Source organism: Xyrauchen texanus, chromosome 43 (genome assembly GCF_025860055.1).
Source record: "Xyrauchen texanus isolate HMW12.3.18 chromosome 43, RBS_HiC_50CHRs, whole genome shotgun sequence".
Taxonomy (NCBI): Eukaryota; Metazoa; Chordata; class Actinopteri; order Cypriniformes; family Catostomidae; genus Xyrauchen; species Xyrauchen texanus.
The window spans coordinates 11,279,736-11,307,622 of record NC_068318.1 but is presented as its reverse complement, the minus strand read 5'-3'; the positions used below and the strand labels follow the sequence as shown (position 1 = coordinate 11,307,622).

Genomic DNA, 27,887 nt, shown 5'->3' with positions numbered 1-27,887 from the left:
AATGTCCAAGCAAAGTCATATTAACGAGTGGGAAAGTCAGAATTTTAGTTGATACATGAGTTTCTGAGTTGGGGCGTGTCTACATGAAAGATGGTGGAAACCAATGAGTTTTAAACATTATTTCAACTTCTGTACTTCAATCATATATGATAATCAACTAATGACTATTTGTGGTTTGTTTTAAGCAAATTAATTAATATGTTAGATACCATGCATTAATAAATAATTTATGTTGTGTGTATAACTATTGTTTGTTTATTCACCAGTACAACAGAAAAATAACTTTTGTCATCATGCATCGTGTATTTGTTTAAGTTTGGCTTCTTCCATATTGTGTTCCCACTTGAATGCATGACATGTCATAGTAACGAATGCAGACTCAGAGGTACGAGTTTCTCAGGTCCACTTGAAGGCAATGATTATCTCAGTAACCGCACTGCTATTGGACACTTTGATTTATAAATTAAATGGATCATGGCTGACTGTGAACAGTGAATTTTGAAAATGGCACAAACAAAACAATCGGTAACCAAATTACCCCAAAATTACTGATCGCGCCATTAACTAACCATTATCGTTGTCCAAAACCTTGTGCTGTTATTTGTTTTCCTCTAGAAGACAACAGGAGACATTTTAAAGACTATCCATCTGGTCTTTCCATAATGACAACTTTCCAGCTCAAAGATTGTAAAAACACCATTAAAGTAGTATTTTTCAATGTTAGTTCATACAGCATATAATGTTAACAAATAATTTAGATGTTTTTTTTAATTGTTAAAATAGTAAGTAACCTTATAAAAACAGTTTTATTCTACATGGAGAGGGTCCACACAAGAGGTTGCCATGTTAGAATCACATGACCAGTCGAATACTACCTGCTTAATCTCAGTAAATGTCCTGTTATTTGACACTTTCACTCATTGATTAAAGTAATCATGGCTGACTGTGAATTCTACATTTCTGCTATGGCATCTGAAACTGAAAACTACTGATTTTAAATTATGCTGCATCCAAGCTGCTAGGTGTCAATGTAAGTCCAAGATGACACAAAGACAAAAGTTACTGAGTGTGCCTTTAACTAATGTTAACAAATGGAACCTTATTGTAAAGTGTTACCAGTTTATCAAAAAAAGTATAACAAAATGCATTCAACTGACCACCAGTACTTGTCTGCTAATCTTCAACATATATTAATTTAAGAAATCCTTTGAATTAACGTAGAGTTTACAAAAAATAAAAGTTGTACAACACAATTTTGCAAAAAGGTAGGACTAATTTTAAGGCTCTACCAATTCATCGCAAACTGTGATTTACTGTCAAAATTCAGTTGGCTATCACGTTTTCTCCAATACTTTCAGTAGCGACACGATTGATTTTTGATGTGAATGAAAGAGGCTATGAGGGATGATGGACTAAAGTCTTTACAGTGGCATGCACTGTATAAAGCTACTAGATCACATTTCATTTTCTAACTTGTGCTTTCTGTAGTGTCTAATGGATTTTTTAGAACAATGTTTATTTTCCCCTAATATTTTGTCAGCAAAATGATCTAAATCACTTATATTTCCATAAAATAAAAGCACAAAGGTGAGTAAATGACATTTTAATTTTTGGATGAACCATTCATTCAAACCCATTCATACGACTTGTGCCATTTGTTTTCCCCACTCACACTGTAGATTGTGACAATGAGAGGTGGAAAATAAATGAACACTATGATATTAATTGGTCTAACTTAATTAGACTATGAAAAAAAGCAATCTAAGAAAAAGTTTTTCATGTTTTTTTTTATTCAACATTTTCACACAGGAAAGCAGAGTAAAGCAAATGAGGGGTATTGGGATAAAAAAAATAAAAATAACCTTCACATAGTTCCACAATTACATTTCTGACAAACCCAAATGGCACACTGAACACCCTGCATTTCCATGTGCATCTGGTTTCATTAACAGTTCTTAAGCAGAATAAAGAGCACAAAAACACGTTAAACGGCAAAGCAGTAAAGAGTTCCATACTAAACATTTATAAATATGGAAATACAAGTTTAAAATAATTTGAAAAGTGAAAGGTGGTTTTGGCCAGCGAGGAGTCTCTTAATACGGTCTCTCTCGCCGGTCCTGACGATGGTCTACCCTATAAAACAAGATAAATTACTGTACCCATTTTCTAATAAAAGACTTTATCTTGAATAATATATATAAATATAATTTTGTTTTTAAACTCATGCCTCCTGAAAAGTATCACAGTACTCACTTCATGTCCATTTTGCCAGGTGGTCCCATTCCTCGCCCCCTTCTTCCCATGTCATCCATAGGAGGCCCTCCTCGACCCCTTCCACCAAAGCCGCCTCTGTCCATGCCACGGCCACCTCTGAAGCCTCCACGGTCTCCACCTCTACCCCCACGGAAGCCTCCAGGTCCGCCTGGCCCACCACGGTCCATACCACGGCCACCACGCATCCCACCCGGGCCACCACGACCACGGTCACCACCTGAAGACCAAAAGACAGCTAGTGAATATAACCCCAATCAGAAAACTTCTAATGCAAATATCTAAAGCATCTGAACAAATCTGAAACAGTGCTTTTCATGATTCTGAAAACACGATTCAGTTAACTACAACATATGCCCCGCATAGCAAAACAGTAACCACACAGACACTGAAACTGAGAACGATGGCTTAAAGTTTTTTGAATGTCCAGCAATAACATGGATTATAAAAGTTTCACTGCATTTTCATAATATCTGAGCATAGCTGAGCCAAACCCAGTCACAGGTCAGATCATAGCCCCAAACTGAATGTGCAGTTACAGCAGCATAATGCTTGCAACATTTAAAAAGACAGTAACCTGGAGGGGGGAAGGGAGGAGGTCCAAAGCCTTCAGGTCTGGGAGCCTTGCACTGGTTACACTCCATCCTCCAGGCAAAGTTCTGGTTTCCACATCCCCTAGATAAACAAATCAGAATGCATGACTTATACAAGAATAATCAATTAAGAAGCTGTATGCAAAACACATGTCATGTATTCATTGCTGCTACACTAGGACCAATTTCAATACATACGCATTTGGACACTGCCAGTCGCCTGCCCTCTGCTGCATGTTTGCTCCAGTTGGTCCTCCACGCCCCATTCCCCTGGGACCCCCGCGGGGCATGAAGCCTCCTCGATCCCCACCTCTGCCCATTCCACGACCCATCATTCCTGTGGAAAAGGTGCCATTCCATCTTGAAAGGCATAAACTGTTTCAAGTTTTTCATCTTTACTATTCTGTTTTCATCCATCACAGCGATAATGCTCTGATGCCTTTCACAGCTCACCTCCTCGTCCCATCATGCCACCTCGGTCTCCCCTCATTGGCATGCCCCCTCGCATCATTCCCATCATGGGCTTTCGTCGAGCCATGGACACCTTCAACTTCTTGCCCTGGAAATCTTTGCCTAAAAAGTAAAAGTATCAGAATTGTATGATCATTCAAAATAAAGTTGACTCATACGCAATGGAAACCTGTTAAGCCATGGAATTCTGACTTCAGTGAAAAACGTACCATCAAACCACTCAACTGCTGCCTTAGCAGATGGAGGCTCCTCATAAGACAGAGTGGCATCACCTTTAGGTTTCCCCGTGTCTTTATCTGTGTATAGGTTGATGGCGGGCAGGCCTGTACGTTTGTTTATCTGGGAGAGAGAAAGAGATAAAAAAAACACTAATTTAAATAATCCCATTAAACACAAAGTTTTGGTGTTAAGTGATTACTAGACTTTTATATTTTCTAAAGCTTGTTGCTATGTAATCCTCATTGATTGCCAGGCAGTTGCCAAAATATTCGGGTCTCCGTCTCAATTTCTCCTTTATTGGATAATCTATGGGATTCTTTCACCTGCTTTAAGCCAGTAAACCTAAGTCCGATAGCAAAGGGAAGTAATGGCACACCTCTTATCAACAGGCCACATGATTTCACAAATCATTCATGTTCACAGCATAAACTGTTCAGAACAAGTTAACTGCCAGTTTATTACTCCATGTGAGGGCTTTGAACATACCCTTGAAAAGTATGTGCAATAGTTAAGGACTTGTCAGGTACCCTAATGATTCCACTGTGCTTGAAGAAGTCAGCCATTTCCTCCAATGTAGCATTCTCAGTCAGCCCAGTGATGTAGATAGTGCTATTTTCAGAGTCATCTTGCTCCTCTGGACGTCCTGCAGAGATGCATCACACAGAGTGTTGAAAGCCAGAGAAATGGAGATGATGATTAATAAAACAATCCAAAAGTCCAAACTTACCCATGTCGGAGTCTGGTAGTGGTTTTCATCAAGACAGACACGAGAAGAAAGAGAAATTTAGAAACAAGTTAGTTTCATGCTGGGTTTCTAAAGCACCTAACATAATTCTACCACTTGCTGGTAAAGACTGCCCCAGCACACTTGCTCTGGGCATTCAAAAAGACATATAGAGACAAAATACCATAGTGCTGTTGACTCAGGAGTCATTTGCTTGTGAAAATATATTACTGAAACTATTCAAAATCTGCCTAAAGGTTTTTGTTTTTATTCCAGTGTGCCATGGTAAATAGAAAATTTATTCAAAAACCCTTGAAAACCAAGGACCCAAATTGGACTCCATTCCTGATGTCATACAAAATTCTCAAGTAGTAAACACTGAAATGGTGATGCACTTCATGGCTGGGTCGGCCAGTTACCATTAACTCTTAAAAGTGAGGGTTAAGTAACCTGCTTTGATTTAAGGAGTCCACACTTAGGATTTTTAACCAATAAAAATAGGACTGAACCATTCATATAAAACCAATGAAAGTTGAAAACACTTAAAATTCTAGCCGGCAGTGTAGTTTTGCAAGGCATTAAATATTTCCCTTCTGAAAAACACCAATGAAAGGTGGAGAAGTATATAGTGTATGGTCTTGTGATTCTCATTAAACTTACCACCAGGCTTACTGAAGCCACCTCTGTCTCCAGCGATGCTGGGGGAAATAAGCGTAGATATGAAGGCGATTTCCCTTAAAACAGCCACTTCGTTACCACAAAATAGGGCAATGGGGGAGAATTTACACAGTTCTAGCTTTAACCCCCAACAAATCACCCTTAACACCCACCTTCTAAATACAATGTTTCTAAGCGTAACATTTAGTTGGGGGTACACTATCATTACAATGTCTTTAGCCTTGACTGGACTCATAATTACATTAGTGGCTGAACAGTATTTGGGGTTGTATGTTTAAATCAGAAGTGAGGGTTGATCTTTATTATCATTGTAGTTGGAAAACCCCAGAAACTCAGTACACTTAAATTTATTTAAATTGTTTCAGATACAGCCTTACGACTGATTTTTAATGAAGACTGTAAAATCGATTACGCAGTCTCTAAAAACTACTTGAGGCAACCAAATTATAAGTCAAATCGAGCGCTTAATGCTCTCATTTGAGGACCTAAACGCTTAACGGCAACTGTGTCAACCGCATAAGTAGCATTTATTGGGCTGCATCTGAAACAATCTGCTTACATAAAGCTTGTACATGCACTTCAGTGAAATAAAAAAAGAAAGAAAAGCAAGTAAACCATAACACCATTTTTCTCTTTACAGAATTATTTACCAAATAATTATACAAAGCAAAAAAGGCTATCAAAAGCTTTTTTGTAGAAGATAATTTTTGTATAAGCTATATAATATTACACAATATTTGTTTTGGTTGAAAAAGATGATCCTTTCATTCCTGTAGGAAAACACATTTGGAACATTTCTTCACTTAAATGTTGACACCACCAACTTTAAGTCCCCATTTGAAAAGGCCGCCGGCCCAGACTCAGAACTGAGTAGTGGTACTGTAAAAGTATTGATGTGTTTACATGGCTCTCACTTTGTTACCTGTAGCGTATAAATGCGACAAAGCATGTTAAAGAAAAAGTTTCATAGTTCACAAGACAACAGCAATCGAAATGTTTAAATAAAATTTGTCACAGTTAAAGAAAACATACCCTTTTTTGCACAAGGAGGGAAAATGAATGCAGTGTACATATATGGTTTGGAGTGTAACCTTAAAGGGTTTAGTTGAAATGCAATATAATCAAGCTCTCTTTCTAAAGCAAATCTATTATATAAAGTAATTTTAAAATAAAAGCTGAAGCTGAAGATTTAATTCAAGGGTCAAGGATGTTCTGTAGTTACAAAGTTTTATGTGGAGTGTCACTGCATTCACTTTCAATTGTGTTTGCAATCACATCCTGCCTTCAATAGCTTTAAAAGTTGTCTTTAGGAACCAATATGGTTAATATACACTCACCAGCCATTTTATTGGGTACACCTGTACATCAGCCAATCATTTGGCAGCAGTGTAATGTATAAAATCATCCAGATATAGGTCAGGAGCTTCAGTTAATGTTCACATCAACCATCAGAATGGGGGGAAAAATTTGATCTCAGCGATTTGGATCATGGCATGATTGTTGGTGCCAGACGGGCTAGTTTGAGTATTTCTGTAACTGCTGATCTTTCGGATATTCACACGCAGCAGTCTCTAAAGTGTATACAAGATTGGCTGATTAGATAATTACAAGAATGAGTAGGTGTACCCAATAAAGTGGCAGATGAGTGTAAGTGTTAATGGTTGCAAACCAAATTTATTAGAATGATCAAACTCTTTGCAAATTAAGTGGATATTTACACTGGATGCAAGTTAATGTTACCCATTTTTACACTTTTAAATGAAACCTTGGTCCTAAAATACCATAAACCCTTTATTTCATGCACTGTTAAATATGGTCAACTCAATTCAGAATAAGTTTGAAACTGACTCTGTATCTCCAAAATGTTTTAATCTGCAGACAGATTTAGAAAGACCCATTTGGAATGATGACACACACCTTTTGAAATTAAGTAGGACTGTCGTAATTATTAAATAATAGTCTGATCACGGTTTTTGATCCAATTGCAATTATGGCACAATTCAAATTCATGAGTTCACTAATGTTCTTGGTCATTGTGGGTTAAGCCGGCATCACACTGGCAGACCCCAAACAACTCTATTTTGGCAGAGGGTGTCACACATGCAGACCGTTTTGCGGAGATCTTGCTCTCTTCAGCTGGAGGTATGAAACAATTGCCAATTAAAAATGGTGGACAGACATACCAACTCACAGCAACTCTCTGATTCAGTCTTGTTGAGCTTGCCAAAATAACAACAGGAGAACAACATGAGCATAAACAATTATAGTAGTGTGATTCAATATGCGATTCATGGAGTAACTCTACCTTGTGAAAGTGCACAATTGTGTATTTATCCCTTCGAAGCTTTCAGTGAGTAAAGAAATTACATTCAATAAAAACTAAAAAAAAAAATAGTTTTAAAATAAATAATGACTGTTGTGCCTCTGCTTTCTAATTTCATTAGTCATTTTAGTGAAGGAGAAAAATGCTTGGTGACAAAATCACTGGATTACAATCAGCGTTCGTTATATGCAGCTGAGTGTGATGTCAGCTTTATGTTTGTCAATTCTTCAGCAAAAGAAGCTCATTGGCCACCTTCAATCCTTTATATTGCTGTAACCAAATAACTCAACAGGGAGTCCTGATGGACAAATGATTAACAACCACCTGCTGGCAGATGTGAATGCACGCTTCACCTCCCTCCTGGCCGGTGATTGTTAATGAAGCTCACCCTGAAAATTACTGGAAAAATCAGATAGTGCGGCGCCGGCTTTAAATGACACGCAGTGGGGAGACGCCTGGTTATTTATTTTTGTGTAGATGATAGAAAAAAAACACTTAAATACATACAGTATCTCAATGTAATTCTCATGCCTTGTGGGTTTTATCAAACGTCACATAATAACGCGTGAAAGTGAAGAATTTAGGACAGGAAAGTACTATTGCACAATTTAATATATTATAATAGCTATTCAGGTAGGTTTAAAATGAACAAAGACTAAAGTTGAGACAGATAAAGACCAAAAGAGATATTAACTCTTTCCCCGCCAAACACGGAATTTTCCGGGTTTCCGTGTTTTAGGCGTTATACGGTAAGGAAGACCCCTGCGCATGTTTTGAAAGAGTACGCAACTCTTTGATCAAAGAAACAGACTGCGATCGTCTCAAACATGTAGTGGAGTATGAGAAGTTCAAAATATCAGACATAAACATGCCTTTTTCTCAGCTTTTTGTCTGAAATGTTGTTTTTTGACAAAACCGACCTCTGTTAAGGTCGCAATAAAAAAAGAACAAATGAAGATAAAAATCGTTTTTTTTTGCCTAAAAGCAGAGGCCCAGATCTTTATTTTGATATATAGCATCTTCATATATTCATGGAAGAAAATATTCTGCGGGCCATTAAAGTTTAGTGAAAATCGTCAAAAACCCTGGCGGTGGCTGGCAACTTTTTTTTAAAAACGCTGGCGGGGAAAGAGTTAAGCATTGGGAAATATGTTTATGGCTCAAAATATTTTTCATGTCATTCTACCCCTGTGCAATATTTTCTAAATTTTTAAAGCCTTAAAAGAAATCATATATACCCATTTTATTATATGATTCCAAGTTAAATATTAACACAGTACTTCTTAAGGTGTATGAAGCACACACACACACACACCTTTGTATGACAATTAATTGTCAATTTTAAAAACCCTAAAACAGACAATTAATGGTCATAATCGTAATTATTTCTTTGACAATCGTCAGCCAAATTGTGTAATTGTGACAACCCTATCCTAAAGGGTCACCCTATCCATTGATGGTCATATTCAGACCATCTGCAGCACAGCTCTTTTGAAACTTTGGATAATGCTTATTACTCTTGACCCCTACACAATCTAATTGTGTAAATAAAAGTAGGGCTCTATGGTTTACGTGATGTGGAAAACACAGACGGAATCACAGAATAACAGTCATAGAAATGGAATTACCTATTATAAAACGGAATCTCACAGAATTTGATGTATTTGGGATAAAGTGAATGTATAAATTAATCAAAATTAAAAACATGTCCTGGTTTGTTGATTAAACCATGAAAGGCTGAGATTTAATAAAAAAAAATAACCCATTTAATGTCTTGCTGTGCTGCGTGCTCCAACATTAAGTGAATGAGAGAAGCCACAACCGCATCATTAAAATCACCTGCGTTCTGCGTTTGTGTAAATGACAAAGAGCAGAGCACTTTATTAGCATGTAGCTCATGCAGACTATATATTTATATAATTAAATAACAGCCTTTTGCGATTTAATAAGAACATTAGCCCATATAGCGAGGCTTTTCCGGAGGCAAGAAGTGAAGTCATCAAAAACATCCGGTTTTCTGACAAAACTCCAAAATAAAAGCTCCATTTCATTAGATGCGTGAAATTGGGAAAAAAGGGACAGAAATATATTACTTCTGTAGAGTAAAATCTATTTTTCAATGTAATCGTAGTAATAATAATAATAAAAATACATTACATTTAAGCAATATCTCACAAGCAAGAGTTTCATCACTGCTTTCATTAAAACTGTGATGCTCTACTCTGCAGCTCTGTATTTGACCAAAAAACTAAAAATACTCCAATGTTGTGTTTTGGAATGTGCTGTGAGGATCAGTATAGAAGCACTTCATTTAATGAAAATAATGCAATGGTCTTTTTTAAAAGTAATTGTTCTGTTCTTAGTTCATAAAAATGTAATTCTATGAATTAATTTGATTAGACATTTTTTCTTTTTTAAATAAATGTTATTAAAATTGAAAATCTGGAATTCAGGGGAAATAAATGGAAAACACGGAATTTGGGAAAAAAATAAAACTTATTTCATAGGGCCCTATAAAAGGTCTTGCTGTAGATTAGGATCCCTCAAAAGTAATGAAGATAAAGGGTTTAAACTGAATTAAATATTTTTTCCCCAAAGCACCTTACCTTTGGCCATAATGAGGCAGAGCTGAGAGCAGCATGATATTAAAACTGTACACATTTAGCCTCCATTCAAAAGGGACAGGTGCATTACAAGACGTTTTTTCTATCACAATTTATCTTGACAACCAAAATAACATTTGATATGTGAAAAATATTGATCTTAAAATAGCTTTCCGTTCCTGGAATCGTTTTCAGTATTTTGCTAATCAAGGAAATCAGGGGTTACATTTATGCAGAAATCTTGCTAAAGATAATTGTTAGATAATTGAGAGCTGTGCTCTCAGCCCTGTATGGCCTCTTTCAGCTCCTGTCTAAGGGAAAGAAAAATGGTGAGGTGAGACTACATAAACAGGAACTTACCCCATGCCTCCTCGGCTCATGCCCCCTCGCATGCCACCACCTCCTCGCATCATGCCCCGGTCAAACCCACCCCGGCCGCGCCCGCGGTTCTCCCCCCCTCCCATGCCACGGCCCTCTCCAGGGCCCCCATATCCTCCGGATTCAGGGCCCGAGTAGCCGCCTCTGCCCATGCCGTTCTGATGGTCCTGCCTGTAATTACCTGTACAAAAATTTTTTTATGATAAGCCTGTCTAATTACAAGACTGATCATTACCAGCTTTCACATAACAAAGTAGACTTACCATACTGACTAGTTGGTTTGTAATCTGACTGGCCATAGCCACCTCCAGTGCTGCCGTGTTGTCCATACTGGCTAGCAGGGGGCTGTCCATAGGATCCAGAAGGTGGAGCGTAGCTGGAAGGTGGAGCCTGTTGCTGCTGGGGAGGAGCTTGCTGATATGCTCCCTGCTGACTGTAGGAGCTCTGCTGCCCATAGCCTCCCTGCTGTTGCTGAGAGTAAGAGCTTTGCTGGGGCTGCTGAGAATATGAGCTCTGCTCATATCCAGATGGCTGCTGGCTGCCAGAACTGTAACTGCTTGAAAAGTAAATACAGCGATTACAGTTCGCAACCATGAAAAACAATGACAAATCTGGACCTTAAGGAGTAAAAAAATTAAGTAAATTAAAGAGTTTTCATTTTTGGGCCAACTAGGGCTGCACTCTGATAAGTCAAACAAAGGTTAAATCCATGTAAACCGACGAACAACGGTATTACCGCTAGTAGGACGCTAGATGGTACAAAGGCATAATTTTCGATAAGCAGGGTTAGGGTTAAGCCTACACAAAGCAAGACACCTTGGAACTTATTTATGACTAAAAATTCAAATGAAACTTGAAAAAATAAGTGCAATAAAAAATGTGTGGTGTTCAACTTTATGAAAGATGGTTTTACAAGAGTGGTCAACAGCTCTCTGGCAAAGAACCTATACTTCATCTGTGCATTCTCTACCAGTCGCGTCTTTCATCATCAGGGAAAATACATCGTGTGTTAATAAATTGGTTTCGTTCTCTCCTTCACAATATATATATTGCAATATCCAATTACGTCAACATCCCCTGGGCTGAGGGATCGGTAAAAATTCTTGCTCAAGTGATTTTGCATTGAAAATTTCATTTATTTAAAAAAAACAAATACATTTCTAAATTCAAATTGCACACCAAACTAAACGAAAAAGCAATTAAAATAATATATATATATATTTTTTAGGGCTGTCAATCGATCAAATTTTTTAATCTAATTAATTACATGGTGTCCCGATTAATTAAATCGTGATTAATCGTATATATAAATATTTGCTGAGAAAGCCCCACTTATAACAATAATTCAATATATAAAGATTATACATATTTATATCAATATATAATTATACATTGTTATATTTAAATATTTTAAAATGATAGCTATATATATATATATAGCTATATATATATATATATATATATATATATATATATATATACACACACACATATATAAAAAAATATTCAGATAATTAAAATGCATTACATTCATGTAGCAGAAGAGTTAATCATTGATAAATCAATACAAAAAGCAGCTTTAGAATACAATGTATTGTTTACTACCATATTATTGATCATAAGTCACACAGTTCACAGCAATCCATTTCACAAGTGAATTTGTAAATCAGTTGGAGATTTATTATGAGGGCTTGTTTAAGAGCCCGTCAATCTACACCTGCATCAGACATGCTTGAGTAGCGTCTCGGGTGCGTTGCATCATAAACATAAAATGTTTAGTTCACTGTTTCAAGTTAAATATAAATGTAAACACATCTTGAGATCCCTTAGTTCGCATTTGCACTCCTTAGCATGACTGTGTTGTGGGTTGTTTTCTTCACTGTATAAACTGCGCGTTGCTCATACAGCTGAAATTTCACTTACTGCCCTCTGGAGTAAACAGGTGGTATTACAAGCTTGCATTTCTCAGGAATCTTCCTTATTATGGTGCGATTAATTGCATAATTATTTTTAACGCATAATTTTTTTGTCAAATTAATCGCACTGAATTAACAAGTTAAATCGAAGCCCAAATATATATATATATATATATATATATATATATATATATATATATAAATATACATACATACATGTATACACACACACATACATATACCTTTCACAGGGGTTAAAGTGAAAAAAAATCCTGAGCCTGAACTTTTTTTTGCACAGACAGACTTATCTTCAAATATTGACGATAATAACAAAAATACAGTAACAAGAGCTTAAAGTGCTTAAAAAACTGGTAAACTGAAACTGAAATGGACAGATTCACTTCTCTTCAATGATTATGCTTTGCACCATTTATTTAAAAGTACTATGTCAAATAAAGTGTTTTCTTCTGAACAATAACAAGTGCTTAAAGTGCTAAAGAACTGAACTGCTAAACTGAAGATCAGAAGTGAAAATCAAGGCCATAATCACTTATTTTTTCTTTTTTTCCGGGTTGTAAGCAAAGTCCTGCAAACTTGTTCTTTTTAAGACATTTGGACCAGAAGATGGAGTGTTCATGTAACTCGCATGTTGATTTGAAACCGACAGGCTAGTTAACGCTTTTTTGTCTTCTGCTAGTTTTCTACACATGGTGGCTGCGAAATTCTGAATGACAAATCATGTTCTGCACGTATTTTTAAATCGCAGACACGGTCAGTCATAGACAACGGTGTGTCAGCTGTAACCGTTGCTCTGGCAACGTCGTGGTAAGTTTGAGTGCACGGGAAGCGGCTCTATGACCGGAGACTAAATCATGACGAGCAAGCACTTTCTTACCGCTGCTGGCATACAGTAGCTTCCTCGAGCAAATGGGGCTCTCTCAGTTTCTGGCACCAACTGCCAAAACGTAAAAATAATAATTATAATGATGATAATTATCACTGAAATATAAATCATGGTTCGAGGTGCACGTGTTTTTGTATTATTTTATGTTTTAATCATAAATGTAGGCTATAGGCTGCAGAGTTGGTCACAATGAACTGCTCTGTGGAAATAAAGTGAACTGAACTCGAAGCATCTTCTGAGCTGAGATGTCTGAGGTCATTTGCAGCACTCATAGACGATACTGTTCTTGCAAAATAAATAAATTGGAAGACAGAAACTGAGCACCTTTCAGATGCACGTGTTCCACAAGACTGCACGCCTCTGATCAAACAGCGCGTAATACATGCACATAGACGGCTTTTCTGTCATCTGTTCTTAATAATATAATAAAGTGTACTTCAAGCGTGTGTCTGTGTGCTGCGGGCCAAATTATTTTTAATATTAATTTGATAATAATAGTCAATAATAATAATGTATACATGGGAAAACGAGCCAAATATCATGTTAAGATCGAAGGCATCAGCTATTGGAGATCACTCTAACCATGACCGATCATCGTCTGTCGGCACAACCCTAATGTGCATTTCTCTCTATAAATTAACAAAATGTTCAGTCTCCTTGCTGGTTTTTCCGACATATTCAAGATCATTACTGCTTTTGCCGAAATAGCTGCCTCTTGCATGTGCTTGTCAAATTTATATTTTAAAGGCTCGTTATTATGGTTTAGTAATTCTCTGTAATGTAGAACAGTGTTAGCAATGTTACTTAAAACATTCTTTCTCAGCCCTGGAACTCAAACCATTTTCTGATGTCCCCCAAAAAATATATTTAAGTAATTAAATTAATATCATGAACGTGCGACTAGTCAACTAATGGCTTAAATTAACTCTTTGGTCGGGGGCAGCCCTAGGGTCAACTATCCTTTTAACTAGGTTACCTAGGAGGTGCAGCAGAAGCAGGCTGTTGCCCATATCCAGGATATGCAGACTGAGCGCCGTAGCTGGCCTGCCCAGCATACGAGGTCGGATTACTGCTAGTGGAGGTGGTAGCAGCAGCAGCAGCTGCAGCAGCAGTGGAAGCATCATAGCTGCCAGCTCCATATCCCTGCACTGTCTGACTGTAGCCCTGCGGTGCAGCTGGAGTGGCACTATAACCACCTATAGATTACATTTTAATAAAGTAAAAATTGGCATTAAAATCATTTAGGTTACCCAATGAAATTTGCCAATCGCTTTATAGCTAAATGCAAAACAAAAATCATAGAACAACAAAGTCAAATTTAACACACCACTGGCTGGTGGTTGCTGTCCATAGGATGATCCATAGGCCTGCTGGCCGTAAGTGCTTGTAGAGCCGCCACTCTGGGAGTAGGTTGAATCCGCTGGTTGGGTGTATGAACCATAGCTTTGTTGTTGACTGTATGACTGCTACACAATAGAAAAACACTGTATAAGTCATTTAAAATAAGCATTCTGGCAGAGACAACTTGATTTGCTATGGTGTTGCTCTTTAAAGTGATTATGTGCATAAATAACATTAAGGGGAATTTTACCTGGGTGGTCTGTCCATATCCCTGCGAGGGCTGGGCCGCATAGGAGCTGTAGCTGATCAAAATCAAAAGATTAGTTATGGCTAACTTTAACAATGATCAATGAGACAGTCAAACAAAAACACATTAGATGTGTTGCCAAACCATGTACATACCCTTGCTGGCCTCCAGCCTGACTGTAACTGTTGTAATCTGTGACAAAATAACGAAATAAATCTTCAAAACCATCCTACAACTGTTAAACAAAGTGATTAGATGGCTTAAATGAGCAAAAAAGGCACGAGAAAGTTTGACAATTAAATAAGATAATAACCACGTTGTTAAAACAGATGTTGGAATGGATGGTGTTTGTACTAAAACGTTATAGGATAAAAGATCAGCGGATTATTATACCACAACGTTAAAATAGCGGTTACACAACGTGCTACTAACCATTTGCCCGCCTCTCAGCTCGAGCGTAACGTTGCCAAGCAACAGCCCAACACGTGAAAATTAAACGATGTTAAAATAAAATAAGTTCGTAAAGAAAATTTTTTATATTCGAGTAAACATTTTTAAATACACTTCTTGGATATATTCCCGCTCATAAATATAGCAAATTATCGTTTTCCATCCCCTCCCCCACTTTCACTCGAAGGCAGACCGAACCGGCTAAAACAGATAGCCGACGCCTACCGGTAAAAATTATAACGGGACTATTTGACCGGTTAACCGCATTTTATATCACACATAAAGGTATTTCACTTTTACTACAACCGGCTAAATAAATTAAAGTCAGCCATGTATGATTAAAAAAGGGCTCAATGTTACAGTGGATTACACGCAGCTCTCACCTGCAGCAGACGCCATTTCGTGTGCCTTGTCCAGCGAACAACGCATGCGTGGACCAGGCTCTCTGGGCGCTACCATGGTAACACGCGGGGTTAGACGTTTATTTAAAACGTTATAAGTTCACCATTAACTGCTATCAAATGCTATATGTGTCACCAGAGTTGTACGTTTACGCAGTGGTTTTGGTAAAGCACATTGTAAAGGAGTTCAACTTAATTTGGTGAAATGTAATATGCCGCATGAATTAATGAATGGAAATGCAATGGATTCGCCCTGACAGTCCATGGGATGACCTACTTTAAAGGTGCTGTAATGTCCACATTACCTAAAGAGATCAGTGAAATAGGGCGCAATGAAACGACGCTATTTTGCTAATGTTGCTTCTAGCTACGTTCAGTTCTAGAGATGTTAAAGGGATAGTCTACAGAAAAATCTCTCAACATTTACTCACCCTCATGCCATCCTAGTGTATTTCTATCGTTCTCCTGCTGAGCACAAATTAAGATTTTTAAAAGAATACCTCAACTCTGTAGATCCATCCAAAGGATCCAAAACAGGACAGGCAAGTGAATGGTAGCCTGAATATTGAAGCTCCATAGCAATCCATAAAACTCCTGTGGTTAAACCCATGTCTTCAGAAGCGATATGATAGGTGTGGGTGAGAAACAGATCAATATTTAAAGGGTAACTAAACACCTGCTCAGAGTCTGACTCCACCCACTAGAAATATTTGAAAATGCTGGAAAAGTGGGCAGACCTCAGCGGGGATAGAGGGAACGAACCGAGTGCGGGGCTGGGGTGGGGGGGCACCTGAGACTCGTAGTGACGGATTAATTGACAGCTGCTGTCAGACTCTATGTTATTATTATTCCTCACACGGTCGCAAGACGACATGTACATGCATCTGGCGTGGTGAGCTGTAACCTGCTTACGTCAGCTGTCACCGCTTACGTCACGAAGTACCGCAACAGCCAATAGGAAAATTCAACTGCAGTAGCCACCGTTCAACCTGAAGAGGGCAGCACTCAGACGTTTTTACACCATATATTGTAGAATTAAAACACTTTATACACAAATGTCAAAAAAATTACTTGAATCAATGACCAGTACTAATAAAGCCCCATGCTTACAGATCATTAACTAAAAAAAGTTGGTTTAGGGTTTAGTTACCCTTTAAGTCATTTTTATTTTTTTACAATAGACCACCAAGGACGTAATAAAAAACAACAAAGAAATTAGACTACTGCACATGTCTGGTCCTGAAGCATTTGACTAGCACATACTTTTAGAGTCTAGCTAAAACAGAACAAACTATGTGCAAAAACTGAAAATAAATAATGAGGCATTACCAGATCCTGTAAATAAGACTTGAGTCAACAATTTTTCTTAAAGAACATCAAACTTTTACATACATCACAGTCATTTAGCAGACACTTTTATCCAAAGCGACTTACAAATGAGGAACATAACACAAAATTTGTCATACAAAAGTCAACAATATCTGAATTATCACACTACCAAGTTCTCAAAGTGGCTGGAGTAGTAGCTATAGATGCTAGCGCAGAAGAAAGAGACTGTCAATATATATTTTTAACTGCTAAATAGTAAGTGCATTTAGTCTGGATTGGTTAAGTGCTTGTGGAATAGATGTGTTTTCAGCACATCTGAAATGTTGAGATCGGGTTTCATGAATGTTGAGATCGTATCATCAGATTGTGTGGAAGTTGGAAGATCATTCCACCACTATGATCGTGAAATTGGCTTTGTGCCTCTTTGCGATGGGACCACCAGGTGCCACTCGTTCATGGACCGCAGAGAGATAGACAGTTGGGACATAGACCTGGAGGATTGAATTCAAGTAAGTGGGTGCTGCTGAATTTGATGCGAGCAGCTACTGGTAGCCAGTAGAGTATAATCAAGAGTGGGTTGACATGACCCCTCTTTTTGGCAGATTTAAAACCAGACATGCTGCAGTGTTCTGGACCATCTACAGTGTCTTAATCATGCTAGCTGGGAGGCCAGCCAACAGTAGTCCAGTCTTGAAATGACCAGAGCTTGGACCAGGATCTTCCTAGCATATTCAGACAGAAAAAGGTCTGATTTTCCTGATATTGTAAAGCACGAATCTGCAAGACTGGGTGGTTGTTGAGATGTTGGCAGTGAAGTTAAGCTGGTCACCCACCACTACTCCCAGGTTCTGGGCTGTCCTGGTTGGTGTTAGTGTAGTTGAACCAAGATGAAAAGAGAGGTTGTGGTTAACAGACATGTTGGCTGGAATCACAAAAAATGTTGTGTTGGCAAGGTTGAGTTGTAGGTGACTATCCTCCATCCAGGCCGAGATCTCAGAGAGGCAGGCATGAGACAGAGATATGAGCTGAGATGGTGAGGTTGTCAGGCTGGAATGACAGGTAGAGCTGCTTATCATCTGCATAGCAATGGTAGGAGAAACCATGTGTCTTGGTGATAGGTCAGAGTGATGTAATGTAGATTGAGAAGAGGAGGGGTCCAAGCACTGATCCCTGAGGAACACCAGTGGTCAGCTAGTGTGACTTGGACACCTCTCCTCTCCAGGTGGCCTTGAAGGGTCTGTCTGTGAGTGCATTTCCTGTGATGCCCAGGTCAGAGAGAGTGGACAAGAGAATCTAGTGGTTCACTGTGTCGAAAGCACTAAACAAGTCAAGGAGGATGAGGACAGATGATTTGGAGTTAGCTCTCGCCAGTTGCAGGGTTTCGGCAACTGACAAGAGGGCAGTCTTTTTAAAAGCCAGACTGATGTCTGTTGAGTAGGTTGTTCTATGAAAGAAAAGAAGACAACTTATTGAAAATAACCCTCTCAAGAGTTTTAGCTAGGAAAGGTAGGAGAGAGACCTGTCTGTATTTATCAACTATCATGGGGTTATGAGTTGGGGATGTGATGTGAGAACAGAGCGGTTGGGGTGTGTGGTGTAGAGAACTGGCAGCTGAAGCTCACTATAATTTGTCAGTAAAAAAAAACATGGTAAAGTCATCAGCACTCAGAGAAGAAGTGGGAGGAGGCAGTGGCGTAGCCAAGGGTGGGCTGGGATTAAACCCAACCTAGACCCAGGCCCTATATATATTAGGGCTGCAAAATTAATCAAAATAAAATCGAAATCGTTACCTTGTGCGATTATTATATTGCAAAGGGCTGCGATTTAATTAAAAAAATAGTATGCTCGCTTCAATGTTTATTTGCGCTGCTTTGTCCAGTCTATATTAAATTAGCGCATTGTGTTTTCAGAGCGGCTCTGTGCTCCACAAATCCCGCTCATGCTTAGAGTAACAGAAGTGCTTAGAGTTCGGTTCCGTTTGCTTACGTGTGCAAAACGCTTTATTTACACTAAACTGCCGCATCCTGCGTGAAACTTTTTTATTATTATCTGCGGTAGCAGCATCTCAGTGTCCGCAAGGCAGAGGTATCATAATAAAAACGCGGAATACAAGATGGGGTATAATTCAAACATCTTTAATAAATGATTGCTGAGCAAACAGCATTAACAGTAACACCTGTAGAGTCCAGAAACATCTATTCCTCCATTTTCCTGTCATTTGTTTACCTCACGAGAGGAAACGCAGAAACACAGAAACAAGTGAAAGCGAAACTAATATAACCAACATCCAACAAAATGAAAAGGAAGGAACATACATATAATAAATCTATATCAAATATGTTGTTACTATAATATAATGCATTGCTAAATTAATTACAATAAAATAATGAATAAAAATAATTGAGGGCTTGAGACGAAGAACCATATAAGTCCATATTTTCAAATTTTGAATAATAACATTTTTTTAATTTGGACTCTGAATATTATATTATTATTATTTTTTTGACTTGAAGATAGACAACAAAAGCTTCACAATTCTAATGAGATAAGATTTTTTAGTATCAATCTTAAAAATAAAAAGTTAGAGTAATTTACATTTCTGGAATGTGGAAGAACAGTATATGTCCAGTTAATGTGGAATAACAGTATAAGTCCAATTCATCATATCACTTTAAACCACTGGAGATTTGATTCCTTTATCTTAGTTTTAATACAGTAACAGAACCTTAAAGAAAATATTAAGCATTTCTTTCTTTCAATTTCTTTTATTTTTTGCCAACGTAAATCACAGAACAAAAACACGGACAATACAGTACGAACAATGAACAATACATAGGCCTACTTATATTGCAGAAAATAGACATCAGTACAAACAATAAACCGTACATACAATCAACAATACATACAAACAATAAACAACAGTAATAACTGTAAACAATACATATTTACAATACAGACATACATCATCATCATTCCATGCTATGGTTCCATATGCTAGTTTACCATTTTATAATACATTTCATAAATCACCCCATTCATTCATTTACTAAATAAATAACTATATATTCCTATTATACAACATAAGATAAGGCATACAAGATAAGCTACAACTACTATTATGATTAATTTTACACAATATACACAATGTACCCCACCTTACCCTGCACATGACCTACACATACCAGGCTACTCTTCACATTCTAATGTCCCATAAAATGCTTGGGCCTCCGCTGGCATGTAGGCTAGCATTTTCATAAGATCCCGGTGCTTCTCCTTCTTGACGGGCAGAGGGTCCTCGTAAGCACGAGCATACGTGGTGGAGAACAAGGGAGCTGGAGGTGGTTGATTCTTCCTCTGTTTGGTGATCAGCCAGGTCTTCCATCCCTCGTAGAGGCTGTGGCTCCCTTTTGTGTGGACACACCATGGATCAGCAGCTGAAATCATTATTCAACAAGAAATTCAATAAAGATTCTTCTTTCACGCACATATCCCCAACACTGTTAATCTCAGAAAACCAACTCTTTAGTTTTTTACCTGTCACTTTCAACCACATCATGGATGTGATTAGCAAGCCAGGTGGACGCTTTAATGTTGCATCAGGGAGCTGCCTGAAGTCCGCACATTTCATCTCAATTACTTTGAATGGATGCTGCTGCCTTGCTCCACGGATCATCTCGGCGACATCGCTGGGGGTGTGGAGTGTGGACACCTTACGCCTCTTGTCCAGCGTGGCAAAGGAACGGTCACAGGGAAGGAAGGAGTGACCAGACACCATGAACTTCTGCTCTATCTGACTGAAGTACCCTCTAGATACTGAGCAGGGCCATGAGGTTTAGGACTCGCCAGTTGTTGTTCTGCCCACAGCATCGGTCACTATAGATGACGAGCTTCCGTTCCTTTGCCTGGACAAGGGGAGCGAAAGATGTTTCTGCCCACTTCAAAAGACAGCTTGCCACCTCGATGGAACCTCTGTGAGCTGATGCCCTCATGCCAGAGGCACATTGTAGGAGGATTGTCAGTGCCCATCTCCTGGATACAGAGGTTGTAGTTGGCCAGCTGTCGTTGATAGTACACGTTGGAGTGTGTCAGGTTTGGCGTGAACACTACCCCCTGCATGTCGATACAAATGACATGGCAGTCATCATTGGCTTTGGCCCTCGCTGTGTCAGCCTGCAACTGGGTGTACGCTTTTTCAGCTTTCCGGTGGTGAAGCTCACTCTCGGCTGCGATCTTCAACCTTTCTCCATCTGTTGTAGCAGCTGTTAATTTTGAGAACAGGGCGTCACATTTCGCACAAGTGTCACTTCTTGGCTGCCCAAAACTGAGGTTCTGCTGCTTGAAGAGGTCCCTATAGAGCCAGAACTTTGCAGTGGATGTTGGATTGTTTTCCTTGTACAGGCGGAACATGCGGAGCAGGTTTAAATCAGGGCTCAGGTACTCCCTCTCCACATCTCCCTTCATCCGTGAGTAGTGGTTCGGTTGGCGTGGGAAGCTCAAGATATGCTCTCTTATCCCTCTCTCACTGCAGGATGAATGCTATGAGGCCTAAAAAATAAACAATGAACAAGGGAAATATAATAAACTATGCTGGTCTGTTTTGCACAATTGCATTGTTTCTGTGACCATAAATGTATAATTCTAAACCTTCTTCTAAACTATAGGATTTTGTTTTTCACATACAGTCATTAAAGGGATACTTCAGGATATAGCATTAAGCTTTGTATCATTAGAAAACCGAATTATTTTTAGTATTTTCGAATTACCATGCTTTCCTCCCTCATATCCCCCTGAGATGAGAGATTTATGTATTTTTTGTCTGGAAAAAAATCCTCCGATGACGCAAAAATAGTCATTGTTTACATGCACACCTTTTGTTTCAATCTAACTGAATTTATTCCGATTTGTGAATCTGAATGTAGTGTTTACATGAATGCCAAGCATGTGATCGATTGATGTGTGCGTTTTAGCATTGCAATCTGGGAGTTGTTGTCTTTCATCCCCATAAATCAAAAATAAATTTTCTGGCTTTTCTCAGTCTAGAAGGCTCCAAATTCAAAAATAATTTCACATTTCTACTACATAAATGACCCATTTTAAATACATTAATCTTTCCAGAGCTGAAGTATCCCTTTAAGATCCACATGTTGTAATGATACAAAGAATAATCATACATTACATTTGCATAGCACTTTACCTCTGATATCGATCTCAAAGTGCAAAAATATGTTTCCTGACTGGGCAACAACAGTGAGCTGAATCCTAACCATTATGGTACGTGCACGCTGGCGTTATAGGGTGGAAAGGCACCCGACGCCTTATAATGCCAGCGTCCAGTGCACCATTAGACCAGGGAATGTTGTAGGGCAACGGATGCTGACAATGGTGCAGCTTTAAAAACTAACAGGACGAGAGCATGAGGTCCTTCAAGATTTTTTTTTTTACTTACCTGTTCTTATGTTTTCCTCTGAAGTCCTCTAATGGAGACCTGACTTTATCTACCTGCTCTGTTCCCTCAGACTGACTGCCTAACTTTTCTTGAATAACCTTTTCAAAGATAAGTAACTTTAAATAAATATGTTATGGACAATGTATCTAATTAAAATCATGCATGTAATACAAAATTAACAAACGGAAAACGCTAGGCTATATAAAACTTGCCTGTAGGCGACTGTTGGTCAGTTGAAAGACTGACATAAATGTGAGCTTACAAACAGCAAGTCTTTGGCCTCCTTGTTGCACATGGTACTTGAAGGTGTACTTCCTCTTAGTTATCTCAGTTTCAGGCCCACGTGGTCGTCTGCGACTCACCTTGTGCTAGAAGTAAAAAGACATGAAGTAAAAAGACATTTACCATAGCGTAGCAGGCTAGCCATAGTGTAGAGCTGTCAAGTTAAGGTCATTAAGTACGTGAGTAGGCTTTGGTTAGGAGAATGAATAAGCCATGTGTATGCCTTTTAGGGCACCAAAGCGCTGTGGTCTGTAATGCACTTGGTGGCCTACTTGATGCCGATCATCCTTCATCCATCCTCACAAAATTTAACATTTACAGTGATCAGGCACATGTGCAGTCTTAGTGAATTGAAGGCATACAGTAGTATTCAATTCACTGGTTATTTCATGGGCCTACATTGTGATGCATTGCATACTGTTGACATGATATGGTCATGAATTGCTTAAGTTAGCCTACCTGCTCCAAACCAGAGAGAATGATAGCCTGCTGCCTCTCATAAGAGACAGCATAAAACTCTGTGAAGAGCTGGAGTTTTCTTTGTTCTGTTAGGCTTGAACACTGCCTGGGACACGTCTCATTGCACACCTTGCCCTTAACAAAAACAAAGTCACATTAGCTGGGTTTTTTTTTTTTTTTTTAGCTATAGAACACTAGAGCTATTAGCAGCTATTAAGGTTACTAGCTAGAATATATAACAGCTTACACAATCAATGCATTTTTTTATTATTACCTTTTATTTATTTATTGTATTTAATGAGTAACAAACATAGCATAGCATACAATATTACAAAACAAAGTGTTGAATTAAATGGTAACAGGGGATCCAAAAAATATATCAAAATATTTTAAACACGTCAATTACTTTTTTTTTTTTTTTACCAATTTCAGTGAAGACATAAAGCAATCAAAGTCTAATTTTCTTAGCTTTCATTTCGACCTATTCATGACTTGATTCGCTAAACAGTCCGAGCTGTATGAACATTAGTATAACGTTAGACGCCCATATGCCCCCTGACTGTAACCAGCTACGTTACAAAGTAACTGGCCAGCCAGCTAACATTAGGGACATCAAACGCAGCTAAAATGTTTCGATTAATTTATCCGTGGTTATAAGGAGTAGTCTACAGCATTCATTTCGACCCATTCATGAATTGATCCGTTAAACAGAGTGAGCTATATGAATAAACTGTAGTAGACGACGCCCAGTAGCCTACACGCCCCTCTGACTGTAACCGCAAAAGTTAGGTAGATACTTTGTATAGGGTTCTTTCACTCACCTCTTTCGGTGGACTTTTTCCTCGTTTTTGCTCTCCTCTCCGGTTCACATATGGTTTCCCAGCATCCCTCAAAGACTTCCTTGCTCTGTCCTTCCATTCATTCATGTTCGCTCTCCTTTTTTGCCGAGGTTTTGCCTTTTAATGTCCGCAGCGGACATGAAAGCAACCGGCGTCTCCATTTTTCGTTAGTGGACATAAACGGTTTTTCCGCGTGAGACTATTTTAAAATTTAAAATACAGAGTTTTGGTCGCGCGAACACCCCCCCAAAGTGATTATGTATACAAAGTGGCACACATACATTCAAGTCACATGGTTATCTCAATTTTTGTTTTTTTGGACTTATACGGTTGTTCGTCGCATGAACATAATTAAACCAAAATTTTCACTTTAAATGTAATTACACCAATGGGTTATCAGTTCAACTTCAGTTTGATATTAAGCCTCATTCTTTAGGACTATCTTATATACAGTAAAGAATAATTTGTATAAGCCTACTAGTTTTTAAGGCCTTGAATAAAGAGTAACATTTATATTTTAAAATTTACATTTTGTGTTTATTGAATTATTCAATCAGCCAACATTATTTTTGACAGCAAAAAATAGGCATCAACTATGGTTTAATCAAAAGGGATATTCAGTTAACAGTGACATTGAGCAGAAAGTTTACATATAACCAGTTTTGACAGAGCTGCTGATAAAAAGTTAAATGATCCGCATCAATTGATGAGATGAAAAGAAAATTAGAGATCGTATCGGATGTTAAAATCCTGATTGGAGCGTCCATAATATTCAAGTTGACTGTGTTTCAAAAACTAATGATGATGATTAGTGGGCTGAGACCCTATCACAAAATGGATAAAAACAGGTACATGGTGGATGGTAACATTTGTATATGAAGAAGACTTCACTGTTTATATATTTATTTGCTTGTGGGTGAACTGATAAAAGGTCTCAGTTTGGTTCTTTTTATAGTATATATAAGTAAAATAGTAAAAAAAAGAAAAGAAAAAATGCATAAAATTCAGATTTCTGAAAGTGTGAAAGATGTGTTTCTCTGTTGTTAAGAAGAAGCCAGTAATTTCTTGGCTATGCTCTTGGGAGGAGGTAGAGGAGGATGGAGAACTTCTAAAACAGTTTATATAGGAATGTTGGATTAGAATAAACTATTTTATAAAGGAATATTGGATTGTTCCAATTATAATCAACACAGCTTTTAATGCTGCAAGCATGTGAATTGCAGATATGGTAAAGGTTTTTCTTTTTAATAAAAAAATAAAAATAAAAATCTACTACTCCAGTTACTCTGAGAACCTGCCAGTGCCATACTGCAGATATTGTTGACTTTTATGTGACAAAATACTTGTTCTTCATTTGTAAGTCATTTTGGATAAAAGCGTCTGCTAAATGACTAAATGTAAATGACTTATGCAGCTTCATTCAATTTCAAGGGAGTGATCTATAGTCAAGTTTAGAGCCTGTAAAGAAATATAATTGATTTAACTAGCCAGCTAAACTCGACCTATTAAATTTACTACTAGTTGGCAAAAATGTCGTTCACACTCCAGAGATAAGATGTGTGCTATAGTTGTTAGTACTGAACATATCCAGACATCTCACTTCACTGCTGTGGTTCATGCGTCCATTTTTGGTTTCTTTTTCGGAGATCTAAACACTTTAATTTCCATTAATTTCAGACATCCAGGGAATATCCAGCCCTAACCCTAACCTTGTTTTGAATGGAAATGTTCAAGGAACAAAGACATCACTTCCTTAAACTGACTATTAATTCTTGAAATGGTCTATACATCTCCCCTTTCAATTTCTTCTTCTGTTTTTTTTTTGTGGGGCAATTCACATTCTTCGTTCATATCGCCACCTACTGGTCAATGGTGGAGATTTGTAGTGAAAAAGGACTTAAAGCTGTACTCTGTAACTTTGTGCTCTCTAGCGACATCTGTGGTTGACAATTAAATTGTAAGCAATTTGCAGAAGAATTCATTACGTCAGTCATGTTCTGGCATTGCTCTTCTGGTGGATGAATCTACCAAATTGAGCTTACCTGGACATCGAATGTGTGTGATCATGACTGGAGCCAGAGTCATAACGTGATAACGTTGATATTATGTTATGCAATTAAACATTTTAAACGGATATATTACTTGCTTTGATCAAGATAAACAACGCTCTTATTTACATATTTGAATGAATTTTACACTTAAATAGCTTTTCTGACACTTCACTCAAAGCACTTAAAAAGAGAACAGGGTACTCTCCTCCGCCACCACCAGTAGATCTTAATATGATTATTCAAGTGTTTTATCTACTATTAATGTTTGAATTGTACTACAATTGTCAATTCAAGAGGTTAAACTTGTGATATGGCTGAAACAAATTCAATAAAGACTTAAATATTTTTATATTGTCCAGCCTCAGTTACTACAGTAGCATGTCTATGCAATGCACACGATAACACCATAAACTAAAAAAATAAAATGAGGTTTCAATAATAATACATTTAAAGGATAAAATATACTTTATTAAATGTAAAAATTATTTGCTTAAATATGCAGTATAACAATTACATTAAATAAATGTCAGAAGTCATACATACTAAACGTGTCACAGTATCTTAACCGGACAACGTAGATACATTACAATCAGTTAACACATGATTTATGTTCGATTCATAAAAGCATGACATGCAATATAAGCTTCAACAACCCTACCTGAACTGCCTGAGTGTTTCTGAACTGAGTTTAACAGCGTAGTTAGTTTCTCCAGTCAGAAAATGAGACAGCTGGCACTTCTTTCCAGTGTGTGCGGACATGATGTAATCAGGGTTGGGAGGGTTACTTTTGAAATGTATTCCACTACAGATTACAGAATACATGCTGTAAAATGTAATTTGTTACATATTTTGTTAGATTACTCAAGGTCAGTAATGTACTCTAAATACTTTGGATTACTTCTTCAGCACTGGTAGACTTCTTCATTTGTTTTGACTATAAAAACTACAAAGTTAAAAATACAAAAATATCTTATGTAGTGTTGTTCCTAAAACAAAATCAATCAAATCGATTTTTAGATATTTTTACAGGAAAACAATAGAAAAATGATTATGAAGAAAACTATTTTTGCCCTAATATCAAAGGTCTTATTAGAAAAAAAAACTTCTCTAACATGAATTTTCTTGATAAAAATATGATCGTGTCTGGTGACATGTGCATGTAAAATGGCTAGAAACAGCATTTTAGCTTAGCGTAAAGCTGACAATTTACACAATGTTTATTTCTATTTCAACAAGAAAGTGTTTCACCGCTGTTCAAATGCACTTTGGATCACATCATTTATATGTATAAATGTTTTCCAACTGAAAGGAATAAATATTAAATGAAACAAATTCCAATAAAATTCAAAGTAATCTCTTCAGTAAACAAAATACTTTTTGAATGTACTTGTATTCTAAATACCAATGATTTCAGTTGTAACTGTAGTGGAATACAGTTACTAATATTTTGTATTTTAAGTAATCCCGTTACATGTATTCCGTTGCTCCTCAACCCTGGACGTAATGGAGCAATGATGATCATCAGAAATCAGTAATTTTGCGTCCCTGACAGCTTCTAAAGCAAATCATTTTTATAGGCTTACCGTAGTGAATTGAGTATAAGTACATTGTTTTGAACAATAATTGCAATTTTTTCATTTTAACCAAATAATCTTACATAGTGCAGCTTAAAATATTGATGTTTCTCACCCATACCCATCACATCACTTCTGAAGACACAGATTTAACCACTGGTGTCGTATATATTACTTTTATGCTGCTTCATGTGCTTTTTGAAGCGTCAAAGTTCTGGCCACCATTTACTTGCTTTAAATAAACCTACTAAGCTGAGATATTCTTCTTAAAATCATAATTTGTGATCCACAGAAGAAATTCATTCACATCTGTATGATGTGAATGACTTTCACAGCACCTTTAAAAAATTCCCTGTAAAAAGTCTTGCAGATAGTTGAAACATAATTT

General features: G+C 37.6%; 1 protein-coding gene across 1 annotated transcript; it reads right to left on the bottom strand.

Annotated features, from left to right (window-relative positions):
- Positions 1-1,771: 1,771 nt before the first annotated feature.
- Positions 1,772-15,541, bottom strand: LOC127635787 (RNA-binding protein EWS-like). The gene is made up of 16 exons (XM_052116005.1): positions 15,502-15,541; positions 14,824-14,860; positions 14,672-14,723; positions 14,408-14,546; positions 14,057-14,276; positions 10,524-10,813; positions 10,243-10,441; positions 4,939-4,976; positions 4,606-4,623; positions 4,082-4,197; positions 3,545-3,674; positions 3,318-3,437; positions 3,063-3,201; positions 2,849-2,946; positions 2,254-2,491; positions 1,772-2,133 (listed from the first exon to the last, which is right to left on the bottom strand). The coding sequence occupies exons 1-16, from the start codon at positions 15,515-15,517 to the stop codon at positions 2,094-2,096; spliced, it is 1,890 nt and encodes a 629-aa protein (XP_051971965.1). The 5' UTR covers positions 15,518-15,541; the 3' UTR covers positions 1,772-2,093.
- Between the last annotated feature and the right edge of the window lie 12,346 nt (positions 15,542-27,887).